Source organism: Stenella coeruleoalba (genome assembly GCF_951394435.1).
Source record: "Stenella coeruleoalba genome assembly, chromosome: 8".
Classification (NCBI taxonomy): Eukaryota; Metazoa; Chordata; class Mammalia; order Artiodactyla; family Delphinidae; genus Stenella; species Stenella coeruleoalba.
In genome coordinates this window covers 10,934,782-10,951,010 of record NC_137154.1, presented here as the reverse complement: position 1 = coordinate 10,951,010, position 16,229 = coordinate 10,934,782, and the positions used below count along the sequence as shown (strand labels likewise).

At 45.1% G+C, this 16,229-nt stretch overlaps 1 protein-coding gene across 2 annotated transcripts in view; it reads right to left on the bottom strand.

The window, feature by feature from the left end:
- OSBP (oxysterol binding protein) overlaps positions 1-13,246 on the bottom strand; it is a 33,957-nt gene extending 20,711 nt beyond the window's left edge. For both annotated transcript variants that reach the window (XM_079930051.1, XM_079930052.1), the window contains exons 1-3: positions 12,538-13,246; positions 6,074-6,282; positions 3,236-3,486 (exon numbers count right to left, since the gene is read on the bottom strand). In XM_079930051.1, coding sequence (XP_079786177.1) covers positions 3,236-3,486; positions 6,074-6,282; positions 12,538-12,902 — 825 coding nt within the window. In that variant the 5' untranslated portion in view covers positions 12,903-13,246. The remainder of the gene's footprint in view (positions 1-3,235; positions 3,487-6,073; positions 6,283-12,537) is intronic.
- Positions 13,247-16,229: the final 2,983 nt, after the last annotated feature.

The following is a 16,229-nucleotide window of genomic DNA, read 5'->3' as shown; positions in this document are numbered from 1 at the left end:
TCAACCTTTGCCTATGGGCTGATGCCTACTAAATCAGTAATTCCAGCTCTGCGCTCAGGGAGCTGCAGACCAGACTATCCAATTGCCTACTCAATGGCTCAGAGTAATCTCAGAATCAGTGGGTCCCATATGAACTCACCATGTTCCCTTTCTGACTCTGCATCTCCATCCCAAGAACAGTTCCAGGGCCCTTCCACCTGCCCCAGCCAGAAAACTAAGAGGGATCCTTGATTCTTAGTTTTCTTCCCTCCCCACATCCAATGATCAAATCCTACTGATTTTTCTTCAATATTTCTGGACTCTGTACATTTCTTTTGTTCCTCCACACTCAGAAGCAGTATAGAGGACATACTCTGGAATCGTCACAGCTCCATCCTACTATCTAACTACGGAATTTTTAGCAAGTTACTCATCTTCCTCATCTGTAAACAAAGAATGACAACAGTAGCTATCTCAAAAGTTGTTGCTTAACATGTAAGCACTTAGACCAGGCTCACAGTAATCATTCAATAAGGTGTTATCTATTAAGAGTTAAGCCTGCATCAAAATCGGTCTTATCCTCTTCTAATCCACTACTACCAAGCCCATTAGTAGGATCTGCACACAGCCCCCCACCCCCCATACTTAGCTCCTCTTCAGCCTTATCTCTAGCTACTTCCTTGCTTGGGTAACAGTCAACGGCAAGTGGTTCCTAGACTTTGGGAGAGAGGGAGGGATCCACACACACCACACCTGGATCAACTCTCTTCCCTCACTTCCTTTGAAGAACAGGGGTCACAATTCAAAGTTAGCGAGAGAAGATTATATGCCAGGCACTTTACTGAACACTCGACAGCCACTATCTAATAAAAGCCGCTCCACACCCTGAGAGCAGCTACCAGGATCATCACCATTTACAGAAAAGGAACTGGGGCCACCGAGGGACTAGGGTGCCCCAGGTCACAGAGAGGGGAACTGGGGCAGTTAGACTTCAGGACCCCAAACTCTTTGTTGCCTTTTTTTCATAAGAAGACTCTCTCGGGTCTTTCAGAATTTATCTGGGGGGCTACCTTCTCAGGTGCTCCTGGTCTGAGCTAGACAATCCACGGCGCTACAGCACAGCAGCCTGTGCTCACATGTCTCCTGGCACGCAGCACACTCCATAAGGATCTGTTCACTTCTCTGGCCCCTCACTGGACAGTAATCTCCCTGAGGGCAGGGACCACAGCCACATTAGTTTTATATCCCCAGCACAGTGCCTAGAACACAGAAGGTGCTCAATAGGTGTTCACTGCATTAGCAAATGCTTACGCTAACAGTGTCAAATGCGCTCCCCTGCTTAGCCTCACTCTGATAATAAGAAAAGCTATATCCTAAGCAAGCAAGCAACTGCGTGAAATGAGTGCATTCTTCCTTTGCTATAACACTGCCTGTTTAGAGATGTGATGTGCTAGCGTGTCAGTTTTAAGGCCTTGCCATCATCCCCTAAAAGGTACAAAGGAAATAACACAGGGCTAAAAAATGCATTTCCTGCAGTAACTGGCTATAAAAGGGGCAGAGACAGTGCACCCAGGGAGAACAGAATGAGAACTGACACAAACTCTGGATACCTAGAACTCAGGGAAAAAGAACTGTCGCCAGGAACGAAGATAAGCATATTTTCAAGAGAAAAGTCCAAAATAAAGTTCTAGTTTTATGAGACATTTTTAAATCAAGAGGTGTTTTATTTAGCAAATTTTTCCTATCAGAGTAGGAAAAAAATTGTCATGGAGCAGGGTGTTCACCTGACACGGATAAAAGGTTAACAGATGGTTGTGTCCTGAGCTGTTCTATTTCAAAAGTATATTTATTTACTACTGATTAAATGACCTGTATGATTTATGAGGTTTTCCTGATCACAGGAGGACCAGAAAAACAGGCACACAGGCACCAAGAAGTACGAGAGTTTGGAAAGAGAGCACACGACCCAACATCAGAAACACAAGCGCCAGTGCTGGTCTGCAGAATGGTGCTGGGAGACACTGATCTGCCTGCAGTCCTTAAGGGGACAAAATAATTTCTCTCCTCTACTTCGTGGGAGTCAGAGCACTGAAGAGAGTGCTCAACGCTTCAGAAAATGACACGAAAGTAAAAGTTACTACAACTTTCTATTAAGAAACAAAGGGGTTTTAAATGCAAAAAAACAAATTTTCCCTTGGTCATAGGAAAAGACCTTCGATCTCTAAGAGCCACGTGAACACAACTAATTCTAAGCAGATGCCTTATTATCACTCCTCAAACAAGGAAAAATCTGACCCTAGTGAAGTAAGTTCATCCCATTTAATTAGATAGGAAAACAACAAAAACAAAACCACCACCTGCACAAGCCCCTTCTCAAAGAGCAGTGTTCTCACGTGCCGTATGAAGCATCCTCTCGTGTTCCTATGCGGAAGCTGACGAACCTGCCGGGTGAGGATCAGTCGCCAGCAGAGGAAAAAGGGCGCTGTTTAAACTGTGCACTCATTCCATACCTATCACCCAGTATCGGACACACGTCACCAACGTCAGTGGCACGTTGGGTTTACCTGGAGCCCTGCACCCAAGCAGCCCAAGTATTCCCTAAAGCAACGACAGCACCCGAGCTAGTCATAAGGAGGCAGAAGCACTGGCCCCTTCTTTTGAAAAGAAAAGTACCCAACGTTGAATATTTTGTCTTATCACCCAGAATTACCCCTCAAATCCAAGACTCAAGATGGGACTAACCAGGATTACAGGTTCTCACTAGTACTTAATCCAGCCCCCGGGGACTTACCACACTGTAGGCCAGGGTGCGTTAGCAAAGTAGGGGTCAGACTCCAACCAAAATCTCAAAGAACATGGAAGTGGAAAGGGCCCATGAAGACCTTTTAGTTCCAATAGATAAAGTTAGAGAAAAATAGATAGATAGATAGATAGATAGATAGATAGGTAGATAGATAGAACCACAACCCAGAGAGGTGAAGGGACTCAACTAACATCACCATCAGATGCCCTGCTGGGGGCAGACGCAGGGCTGGAGCAGTGTCCTCCTGACCATTCAAGCAGAGCGGGAATGTCATTCCATCTGTGCACCCTGTTCCATTTCATGCAACAAAAAAAATGTAACTCAAATCCCTTGAACGATTAAGCAGGACCTAACGTCCTATGCTTTACCAACTACAATTTTCCAGCATTTGGGAAGAATTACATTTCAAAGAGGGAAAGAAGCAAAAAGCAAGGCAGACATGTGCGCGCTTACGTTGATCATGGCGTTGGACGTTATCCTGAAGAGCGTGGCCCGCTCGTTGACCTGTTTGATCTTCTCGTTGCTCTCGGCCGGCAGCCGCAGGGACTCCAGCTCGCTGAGCGAGCGCTGCAGTGCCGTGCCGTGCTTGGCGATCAGGTCGTTGCATGTGCTCAGGTCCTCCACTTTGCTGGACAGGGTCCGCAGGGTGTTCTGCAGCTCGGTCTTGTCGGTTTGTGAGACGGACTCTTCATCTCCTGACTCATCTGTACGGGCGGAAAGGTGAGTGATAGGACTCCGCGCCCAGGGCTGAGAGTCGGAACCCTACCCACTCTGCCCACAACCAAACTGACACTCCTCAGGCTGTGCGTTCTGACCGACTGAGAGCTCACCATTGCCAGACGATTTGCCTACAGGTGGTCCACAGCCCACCTGTGTCACAAACAGCTGGGGTACTACTACTTTTTTTTTCCTGGGACAGACAACAATAAGCAATTTTTCTGCTCACACTTTTTTTCCTTCTAGTTTTATTGACATGTAATTGACATATAGCACTGCTACAAGTTTAAGGTGTACAGCATATACACCTTACATATATTGTGAAATGGTTAAAATAAGTTAACCTCCATCATCTCATATAGATACAAAAAGGTTTTTTTCCCCTTGTGATGAGACTTTTAGGATCTACTCTCTTAATAACTTTCAAATACACCGAACGGCAGTGTTAACTACAGTCGTCATGTTGTATTTTCATCCCCAGGACTTATTTATCTTATAACTGGAAGCTTGTACCTTTCTTTTTTAATCTGTTTTTTTTAATGTTTTTTTTTTTTCTGGCGGTGTTGGGTCTTCGTTGCTGTGAGTGGGCTTTCTCTAGTTGCAGCGAGCGGGGGCTACTCTTCGTTGCGGTGCGTGGGCTTCTCGTTGCGGTGGCTTCCCTTGTTGCAGAGCACAGGCGCTAGGCGCACAGGCTTCAGTAGTTGCAGCACGTGGGCTCGGTAGTTGTGGAGTACAGGCTTAGTTGCTCCGCAGCATGTGGGATCTTCCCGGAACAGGGATTGAACCCGTGTCCCCTTCATTGGCAGGCGGATTCTTAACCACTGCGCCACCAGAGAAGTCCCTGGAAGCCTGTACTTTTTGACCACCCTCCTCCATCCCCTCATGTCCCAACCCTGGGGTTCTTCTTACAGGTGCAGTCTCTGGCCCCACCCCCAGAAAAACCTTGATTTGGCTGGTGTGAGGCAAGGTCCAGAAATCTGTATTTCGAATAAGCTGTCCGGGTAACTCTGATGCACACTGAGGTTTGCGAACCAGTGACCCAGAGGACAGGATGGAGAAGCTATATGGCTCTTGGGGCTGGGAATGAATTATTGAGCCTTTTAACCCTAGCTTGAGGGTCCCAATCCAGTCACACTGATTATTAGTGCAAATCCACTATCATCTGTTGGGTGATCAGTGGGCCTGTATGACATGGGTTGAGAACTGCAGTCTAGATGCTCTCTGTAAACCATGTCCACATCATCAAAAGACTCATTAACGTATCTTTTCTAAAGGAGAACTCAGGAACTTCAGGATGAGCTCATCTGACACTAAAGCCACCCCTGCACTGAAAGCTGTGCAAGGTCTTCTGTTAAATGACTTTCAAATAATAAGTCAAGCAGAGAGCTGTGTTGTGCCTCTTGCTATCAGTTTTGTCCTTAACACTTTGTAGCTGCAAAGTTCTTTTCCAGCAATGTCACTTCCTTTGGGGGAGCTAAAATCAGCACTAAAATCAAAACAAAAGAAACAAGGAAGGACCTGCCCTATCTGTTAGGCAAACAGGCAGGGCCAGAGTCAAAATATAACCTGTTACCCGGAAATTTACAAAGCAGCAAACTTTCCTTTCATTGCTTAAGAGATATTAAACACAGCATGGGAAAGAACAAGGGATAAGAAACACAAGAGATGAACAGAAGTTAGCAGGTGAGCATCTTGGTCAGCTCTAAGTGAACAAGCTCAGAACGACTAAACTATCAACATCTGCAGGGAAATCCTACCATTTTCCTTTAAGAAAAATCAAAACATAATTAGATTGTTCTTTTTAGTGAGACTATGGTAGCAAAATAAAGATTTTTCACAGAAAATATCACATATAATTATTATTTTTTTAATGCGCCTCAAGCATGAAACAGCTCTGGCCACCAGCCCAGGCACCAAGCTGGGTTGAACAAAGGGCTGGGCACTCCTCTGCCCAGACTGATATAAGAGCAGCACCACCCATCAGGTGTCTCTTTGCCCACTGCCAGGGGGTTTCACGTACAATGTTTCTGGCCATCTACGAAGACTGCTGGTTTCAACTCAACCAGAAAAGAGTTAAGTAAGAAGATGTCAGGAGAAAAGAAAAAAGTAAGGACAGATCCAAAGTGTGAGTTGTAATAATCCTGACTGATCTATCAATAAAATAATTATTTCTCAAAATTTAAGGTAGTCAGTTGGCATTAAGAGCCAAAAGGATAACATATGCTCCTAAGACAGCTTCCCAATCTGAACAACTCTGACATTTTGGGCCAGCTACCTCTGCTGTGGGGCTGCCCTGTGCATCGGCAGGAGGTTCAGCAGCACCTCTGGCCTCTACTCCCTAGAGGCCATTAGCACCACCAATGCTCAGCCTTCGCCAAATGTCCCCTTTGGGGCAGAATTGCCCCCAGCTGAAAACCAGCACTCCAGGAGAAATTCTGCCTGGTGAGCAGAAGCCTGAGATGTCCAGGAGATAGCTGCTAATTAAATGACAATGACAATGAGGGACAAAATAAGATTCGTGCATAAGAGGGGCAAACAGAATGTTCCCCAGACACAATATTCTTTGCTCCCCACCTGATTCTGCCAGCATCTTCACAGCCTTGGCCTTGGCCAGTTCTAGGGCGGTGACCCAGCGCTGCCGCTCTACTTCTGAGCTCGCCTTCAGATGGTAGGTCTGAGCACCCCCATTGGAAATGATGAAGTTGCAGGAGTCCTCCACTGTGATGTTGGCTGTGGCGAGGTTGATGGTACCACGGCAGGTATGTCTCATTTCTGCCTTTGACCTGCAATAACGAGCCAAAGACAAGCTAAGTAGAAAGTTGGTTTATCCTCCATCACATTCCATTTCATAACTCTAAGCCTTTCGAAAATACAGCAGTCTTAGGAACTAGCAAGTTCCAATATTTCCCTCAAATGGCTCCCTAAAATTCAAAAAACAATCAGTAGGGATTTCCTTTCAGAGCCTATAAGATTTTATTGCTCTGCTGTCCCTCTCACCCTTAGCTTTTAAAGAACAGGCTTCACTGACGGATAACTACATACGGTATTAACCCAACGATTTTACGAGTACAATTTAGTGAGTTTTGACAAATATATACAATTGTGCTACCACCTCCACAATCAAGATGTAGAACATTTCCATCACCCCAGAAAGTTCCCTCATGCCCTTTTGCAGTCAGGAATTACCTTTTACTTAGCAAGATATAATTATGAAATAGTGCTTTATAAACTCATGCAACAAAATTCTGTAAAATAATCTTATTCTCTAAGAGAAAGAATAGCTCCATTTTACATGTATTGAACAACCCATTCCCCCAACTATAACTCAGCCCAAATGAAATTCTCATACTACTCTTAACAACTATCTTGCAGAAGTGTAAGGCACCCTTAGACGTTTAGAGTATTAAATACTGACTACAGCTCAAATGATATGAAATAGGAATAACTAGCTTTCTGTGGGAGTAAAGAAAGAATAATCATTAAAGAATCACCAGGTGGTATAATCTTTCTGGAATATATTCTTTCCTAAGGTCCACTGACCTCTATTGGTGGGAACTCCTAAGCCATCCTATTAATAGCTAGGAGAGATTCAGCAAATCTGTTCTCAGAGGACTGGGTATAAAAATTTTCCCCATTTCTACTGACTGACAGTTCTATTAATAGACTAACTTTTGAACTTTACAGCACTGGTGGTGACAACAAGCTACAAGAGACCTGGCGTAAAAGATCAAGCTGCTAGCACAACTGAGAGTACAGGGCAAACTGTGCTCATCGCCCCCACCCGCTGATTATGCCCAGGGACCTGCATGTTGAGACTGCAGTTTTTCCCTGACCAACTTGGAACATAAAGAGGTCAAAGTCCTTTGCCAACTGCCACAGTGCAAAGCAGAGCCGTTTCTCTTTCACGAGTGCCAAGCGGCCAAACATACCTGGCACGTCCAGAATTCCTGCATGCCAGAGACGACACACACTCCATCTCTGGAAACTAAGATTTGGTGGCTTTGAGAAAGTCTGTGTGCTGTGTTTAGGAAGACAGATTTGCTATCGTTCGGTTTGTCCCATGAAACTGGTTTTTCTTCCTCAGATGCACAAATGAGCAGTATGGGATGGCCGGGGCGGGGGGAGGGGGGTACGGGTCCTCAATAAACCAGGCCATCTTCCATCGCGCCCGCCGCACCTGCCACACTGTAACGTGAATCCCTGGTTTTTCTATTCTTACCTCCCCTCCCCTGCCCCCAAGCTTCAGTTACATTATGAATAATGCAGGCTGAATTACAGACCCGCAGCTGACAGGCCAGCTCACCCTTGCTTTCTACCCCAAAGGTGTTGCTTGGACCGTCTACCACACTCCTCACAACGTGTTGGTATATTCCACAAGCCACTTCCTAGGAATCTCTTCTGCTTGGGTCATCTTCATGAACTAAAGAAGTTTCTCAAATCACATAATGTCTGTAGCAGTTTTTAAAATACCAAAGAACTCTGGAAGTAGGGCGGGCTTAACTTCGGAGCCCTTGGGTTCAAGCAGGTACACCTATGCTTATAAATGGTGAGTGCAGAGGCGAGAAAGACATGCTTTTCAGAGTGCAAGATAAGTTCTTTAGGCACCTCAGTATTAGGTGGTATTTTCTGGTTAGTAAGGTCTTCCCTGAAAAGGCCAGCCGAAATAGTAACTCAGTCTCTAGAGGCTAGCCAGGAAAACTAATACTATGAGCTTGTCATGATGTGTCTAGGAGAGCTGGGGTTCTACATATGGTTTTAAGTAACCGGAGATCTGTGTAACTTTGTGAGGAAGAACGGGATAGGTAAAAAGAAGGCTTGCCAAAGCCTATTAGGACAGTTCATCAGAGCATGGGTCTAGGAAGTACTCAGCTAAAAAGAAAACAGTATTTTGTAAAAGGCATATACAAGATACGATTGGTTTTGGAGGCAAGAAAAGCAGGAGGAAAGACGAGTTGGCTAAATACAGAGATGGGGACCCAAAGAACATGTTCGAAAGAATAAACTACCAATTCGTTGATAGGAAGTACTTCAATGTGATTCTGAGGGTAGTGCGTAGATTTGATAACTTTGGATCCTGTTGCTTGGTTGGTGTGTGGGTGGAACCATCTTAGCTGGCAAGGACAGGCCCGTGGTATATTTCCCAATATGTGGTTTGATATGTTTTGCAAGTAGTTTTAGCTGTAGTCAGACAGGTACCACTAGCTACTGTAAGAGAGAAGTGAAAAGGGGTTACAAGTACTTAAAAGATAGCAACATATAGGTTATTACTGTCCAACCAAGATCAATACTGATCAAGACTGGTACTGATCAAAGACTCAACTGGGCTAGAAAGCAGATTTGATTAGGAACTTGGATGAGGAAAGATGACCACACATTAAGGCCCTCAGCTGATACACAACTTTTGAAAATGGGGAATCAGTGTTAACAGTGACTTACGAGCCAAGTTAGGACATGAATCAAGTGAACATTAGAATGATGGCCAGTGTAACAGGAAAACATGAACCTGAGTAGGGGAAAAACTCTGGAGCAGACTAAAATTTTAGATTTGTGATTTAACCTTAAACTGATAGTCCTGGATCAGTAATTAGAAAGGGTTAAAATGAAAATCAACTCTGAATATAATAATGCAAATGATATACATAAGCCAAAGCAATCCTGAGAAAGAAAAACAGAGCTGGAGGAATCAGGCACCCTGACTTCAGACTATACTATGGAGCTACAGTGATAAAGACAGTATGGTACTGGCACAAAAACAGAAATACAGATCAATGGAACAGCATAGAAAGCCCAGAGGTAAATCCACACACATATGGTCACCTTATCTTTGATAAAGGAGGCAAGAATATACAATGGAGAAAGGACAACCTCTTCAATAAGTGGTGCTGGGAAAACTGGACAGCTACATGTAAAAGAATGAAATTAGAACACTCCCTAACACCATACACAAAAATAAACTCAAAATGGATTAAAGACCTAAATGTAAGGCCAGACACTATAAAACTCTCACAGGAAAACATTGGCAGAACACTGTAGGACATACATCACAACAAGATCCTTTTTGACCCACCTCCTAGAGAAATGGAAATAAAAACAAAAATAAACAAATGGGACCTAATGCAACTTAAAAGCTTTTGCACAGCAAAGGAAACCATAAACAAGGCGAAAAAACAACCCTCAGAATGGGAGAAAATATTTGCAAACGAAGCAACTGACAAAGGATTAATCTCCAAAATATACAAGCAGCTCATGTAGCTCAATATCAAAAAAACAAACAACGCAATCCAAAAATGGGCGGAAGACCTAAACAGACATTTCTCCAAAGAAGACATACAGATGGCCAACAAACACATGAAAGGATGCTCAACATCACTAATCATTAGAGAAATGCATATCAAAACCACAATGAGGGGGCTTCCCTGGTGGTGCAGTGGTTGAGAGTCCGCCTGCCGATGCAGGGGACATGGGTTCGTGCCCTGTTCCAGGAAGATCCCACACGCCGCGGAGCGGCTGGGCCCGTGAGCCATGGCCGCTGAGCCTGCGCGTCCAGAGCCTGTGCTCCGCAACAGGAGAGGCCACAACAGTGAGAAGCCCGCATACCGCAAAAACAAAAACAAAAACAAAAAAACCACAATGAGGTATCACCTCAGAGCAGTCAGAATGACCATCGTCAAAAAATCTACAAACAATAAATGCTGGAGAGGGTGTGGAGAAAAGGGAACCCTCTTGCACTGTTGGGGGGAATGTAAATTGATATAGCCACCATGGAGAACAGTATGGTGGTTCCTTAAAAAACTAAAAATAGAACTACCATACGACCCAGCAATCCCACTACTGGGCATATACCCTGAGAAAACCATAACTCAAAAAGAGTCATGTACCACAATGTTCACTGCAGCACTATTTACAACAGCCAGGACGTGGAAGCAACCTAAGTGTCCATTGACAGATAAATGGATAAAGAAGATGTGGCACATATATACAATGGAATCATTAGCTATAAAAATAAATGAAATTGAGTTATTTGTAGTGAGATGGATGGACCTAGAGACTGTCATACAGAGTGAAGTAAGAAAGAGAAAAACAAATACCCTGTGCCAACACATATGCATGGAATCTAAAAAAAAATTGTTCTGATGAACTTAGGGGGAGGACAGGAATAAAGACGCAGACATAGAGAATGGACTTGACACAGGGAGGGGGAAGGGTAAGCTGGGACGAAGTGAGAAAGTAGCACTGACATATATAGACCACCAAATGTAAAACAGATAGCTAGTGGGAAGCAGCTGCACAGCACAGGGAGATCAGCTCGGTGCTTTGTGACCACCTAGAGGGGTGGGAGGGAGATGCAAGAGGGAGGGGATATGGGGATATATGTATACGTATAGCTGATTCACTTTGTTATACAGCAGAAACTAACACAACATTGTAAAGCAATTATACTCCAATAAAGATGGTAAAAAAAAAAAAAGAAATGTAATACACAAGTGTTCACAATTAATGTGGCTTAAGCAGTGAGGATGTGCTAAGGTATTTTCCACTGTTAGAGACCAGATAAGCCTGTGTTCCTACTTCAACAACCTCCAACCCCCATCATTTTTTTTTTTTTTTAGAAACTGTTCATTCTCCATCAATCCAACTCCCATCTTCAATTTCCTCTCAAAATTCTTTAAGAGCCAATACAATGGAGTTGGTGGAAAAGAGATTCGTTCACCCAAACCCTCCTGGTGGCAAAGTGACTACTGGCAGAGGAAAAGAAATATAGAGTGAGCCGTTCTTAACAACACTGTTTTGGGGCCCAAATAGAATGGTCTTTATAAAAAGATTTCACTTAGAAATGCCATTATATTAAGCAAAATCTCCCTTACAGGGAACTTCTATACATTTTGTATAAAATATACATAGTATCATGATCTATAAATGTACTAGCTATGGATAAGTAGTTATCTCTATATCTGACTGATCCATGTAACACTAACCTGGGTTTTAGGTTGTGTTGGTGTGAAAAGAATTAGTTTCAAATCCTGACTCAAGACCTTGGGAAAGTTGCCCAAGCTAAGTCTCCGTTTCCTCATTGGAAAGATGGGAATATCTCCTAACTTCCAGATTGTTTTGGGGAGTCAAAGAATACCGTATGTTAAACACCCATCCAAACTGTCCAGCACTCAGGAAATGTTTATGTCCTGTCTCCAAATCCAGTGTCCTAACCTCTCTATCTATAGTAACATGAGTAGCCAAAAGCATGTTATGTTGTGAGAAGATTGTGGGTCACCGTAAAAATATATTGAACATCCCAAAACAAGCATTTTTGAACAGAAGTAGTCATACAAAAGACACGGACTCTTCTCTTAATGAAACTTAAACCTCACTGACCAGAGAGATCCCAGAAATACTGGATGGAACACTTAATGATTCCCACAGGAGGACGTGGGGCAGGCAGAAAGAAACACTGGAGTGCCCTTCTCCATTCTGGTCTGTCCAGAAGGCGAAAGCCTAGGCAAATCTTGGAGAGATAAAGAGAGGGGACAGATACCGAGGCCACCCTACGCGTGGTGTCCTTGTGCTTGAATGTGGAGAGAGCAAAGGCGGGTACATCAAGGGCTGCTAATAACCTTTAATTCTGGAGACTAGGCACAGAGAGCTAAGCCTTGGGACTTTTTACAGTAAGTTCCTTGCGAGCGGTGCCTGGACTTTGCCCTCCCATACGTGTCCCTTAAACACCTACAACAGCGCCTTCCTTGCAGAATTAATCACTGCACCGATGCGCTGTTGGAAACACAATGGAAGAGTAGATGCTCTCCGAACAAATGGAAGGGCCAGGGACCGAGGGGAAGGTATGGCACTAAGGGTGGATCACCCAGGTGGAGCGGTAAGTCCTGGGGCGTTCACTTTCGTGATGGTGGACTCGTGTCGCGGGCTGTCAAAGAGCGCAAGTGAGGAAAAGGGGCCTGGGGCGACCTTGGCTGCTGCGCGGGCTGGAGAGGGTAACTGGCACAGGGGCTGTGGGCTGCAGTGGGGGACGGCGCCCCGGAAGCAGTTACCTGTAGTAGCTCAGGAGCCCGTTGCTCAGCACGAACCACCGCCGCTGGTAGCCTTTGATATAATTGGTCCATTTGAAAAGCCAGCCCTCGCGAGCCGAGCCCGAACCCCCAGCGCCCGAGCCCCCCGCCGGCGGCGCAGGAGCCGAGCCCGCCGCCGCCACTCCCCCGGCCCCGGGGCCCGGGCCGCCCGCAGCCACCGCGGCCACCGTGCCCGGGGCGATCCCAGAGCTCGGCCCCGAGTCTCCGCGGCCACCGGCGCCGCCTCCTCCCACCATGGGGGGACCGGCGCCGCCGCCGCCGCCGCCCGGGGCCGCAATGGCTGCCGGGCCCGGGCCCACTACTCCTCTCAGCTCCGTCGCCGCCATGAGCCGCCGCCGCCCGGAGATACAGGACCGGAACCGCCTACGAGAGCCGCCGTCGCCGCCCGGAGGGCCCCACTCGGCTAGCGCATCAGCCGCCGCCGCGCAGCGTCCCCGCCCAGCCAGGCCGGCCGCGGGGAGGAGGGCTCTGCCGCCGGGAAGGAGGAAGTCGATTGGTGACGCTGAGTGTCACTTGCGGAAGACCCCTCGGACATTGGCATTTCTCTTGGGCCTGTCATTCCACCAGCGCCCAGTGAGAGCCCGTGGTGGGACGCTTCCGCCAGGCACGCCGTTGATTGGTGCAGGTGAAGGCCAATCAGACTCATGAAAAGCTCATTGGTGCTTTCCCGAAGTCTCCAGCGCTCAGGGAGGACTCGAGAATGCAGTCTACCCAGCCAGTGTGATTGTCGATTGGCTAGTATTTCTGCCACTCATTTTAGTTTATGCCTCCGTCACCGCCACGTCACCCCCTCCCATCACTTTTCTCCTCGCCCCTCTTCCGCCCTTACGGATTGGTGGTTCGTATCAGCTGCTCAACCTTTTCTACCATTTGCAGAAAGAGTTGAGGAGAAAGGGGAGGAGTGTAGGCTCCACAGCCTCACTTTCATTTTTTATTGGTTGGAATGGATGCCACTCACAAGTCGGCGGAGAGACGGAGCGGTGATTGGAGATGATTGGTTCCGGGAATTGTCTGTGAAAGCAGGAGCATATCAATGCTAACCAATGAAAGAAACAGATTGAGAAAGGGGCAGGCCAGGGCAGCCAATAAAACCAGGGAAGGGAACTTGCGGGGCGTGCTCGCCTGCTTCCACCTTTGTGGAAGTTTGCGAGAGGCGAAAGCGAGTCAGCTTCTTAAAAACGTTTTTTGATGTATGGGCAGTGTTGGGAATCCCTCTCTCTGAGTTAAGATTTCCATAGTTTCTTGTTGAGAACAGTGTTTCTGAGTACTCAGCCCCTGCCTATGTCTCTCCCTTCTAGGGCCCCCTTCTAGCAGCTGGCTCCAAGCTGGAGGCCTGAATTCCTGGGGAGCCCAGAAATGTCTTCCCCAGTTTCCTCCTGAATCCATCATCCTAATTCCTTTGCCTGGTTTGCTCATCGTCGCACCACACCCCTTATCTCTTGATTGTAGACTGTTATAAGCTTCTCCTAATTCTGTTCCACGAGTTTCTGACCCAGCTGTGAGGAGAAAATAGACTGAAGACCTGACTTTACGTGTACTTCCGAACGGCGTCTCTAACAGTCCTAAAGGCCCTTGTTGGTTTTAGCATCATAAGCGCACACGTATATGCTTAACTTTGGACAGAGAATAGTTATTTTTAGATAAATTGACTTTGTTTACACATTTATGAAAGTCATAAATTCAGTAACTCATTTAACGTTTAGACGTTGTGAACTGTTGTTACAAACGGAGCTTTGAGGGGAACCTGATATCTGTTACATTTTGCTAGTTTTGCTGGACAAGAGAAATAGCTGTTAGACGTTGTAAAACAAATTGCTTTTTCTTGGCAATGTGCTTCACGGTATCAGGAAAATAAAATATTTCTTAAAAGATCCTTTTTCTGGGCTTCCCTGGTGGTGCAGTGGTTGAGAGTCCGCCTGCCGATGCAGGGGACACGGGTTCATGCCCCGGTCTGGGAAGATCCCACATGCCGCGGAGCGCCTGGGCCCGTAAGCCATGGCCGCTGAGCCTGCGCGTCCGGAGCCTGTGCTCCGCAACGGGAGAGGCCACAACAGTGAGAAGCCCGCGTACCGCAAAAACAAAACAAAACAAACAACAACAAAAGGTCCTTTTTCTGAAAACGTTTTTAAAAGAAAAGAAATATCTATTGAATTCTGGAGAGAGAATGCACTTTGAAAATCTGCAGTTAGATGTAGGCTATTTGGGATTAATTGTTGTTGTTTTAACTCAACTAAAGTGAATCCCTTTATGCTTGAGTCCTGCCTTTGCTACTTACTGGCTCTCTGGCTTTGGAAAAGTCATTTAAGCACTCCAAGCCTCAGTATTCGTTTCTGTTAAATAGGGATAAAGCCTTATAGCGATTCTGTTGTGATTAAATGCATACGAACGTGTTTGATAAACTAACCAGCTACAAAAACGTAAGGTGTTACAGGGGCTGGAGGAACCAGATAAACAACACCCCCAAGGAGACAATCAAGTAAATAAAAAATGTGAGACATTCTATAAGACAACTGGTTTTACAGAAGATAAGATATAAAGATTAAGGAAAAGTGATATCATAACAAAGAGACACGTGGTGATTGTTGTAACTTTTTTTTAATTTAAAAAAGAAACCCACACAATCAAATGCTTGACTGGATTCTGGTTCTGAAAAAACAAACAAACAAAAAAACCCCAAAAACTGCTTTTCAGACATTTGGGGGATAGCTGGGGAAATTTGAAAATGGACTGGTATTAGATGATCTAATACCAGTAAAAAGCAGTTATTACATTTGTTCAATGTATTTGTTCAATGTAGGTATGATGGATATGAGTGAAAGCATCTTTAGAATCTGGAGAAATAGCCTCTTCAATAAGTGGTATTGGGGAAACTGGACAGCTACCTGCAAAACAATCAAACTGGACTACCCTCTCACACCATATTGAAAAATAAATTCAAAACGGATTAAAGACTTAAATGTAAGGCCCGAAGCCATAAAACTTCTAGAAGGAAACATCGGCAGTATGCTCTTTGACATAAGTCTTAGAAATATTTTTTGGGATATGTCTCCTCAGGTAAGAGAAACAAAGAAAAAATAAACAAATGGGACCTAATCAAACTTAAAAGCTTTTGCACAACGAAGGAAATTATCAACAAAATGAAAAGGCAGCCTACTGAATGGGAGAAGGTATTTGCAAACAATATATTTGATAAGAGGTTAATATCTAAAACATACAAAGAACTCATACAACTCAACATCAAAAAGCCAAACAACCCAATTAAAAAATGGGCAGAGGATCTGAATAGACAGTTTTCCAAAAAAGACATACAGATGGCTAACAGCCACGTGGAAAGATGCTCAGAATCACTAATCATCAGAGAAATGCAAATCAAAACCACAATGTTATGTCACCTCACACCTGTCAGAATGGCTGTTATCAAAAAAAAACAACAAATAGCGAGTGTTGACGAGGATGTGGAGAAAAGGGAACCTTTGTGCAGTGTTAGTGGGAATGTACATTGGTGTAGCCACTATGGAAAAGAGTACGGAGGTTTCTCAGAGAATTAAAAATAGAACTGCCATATGATCCAGCAATCCCACTTCTGGGTATTTATCTGAAGAAAATGAAAACACTAATTCAAAAAGATGTCTGCACCCCCGTGTTCACTGCAG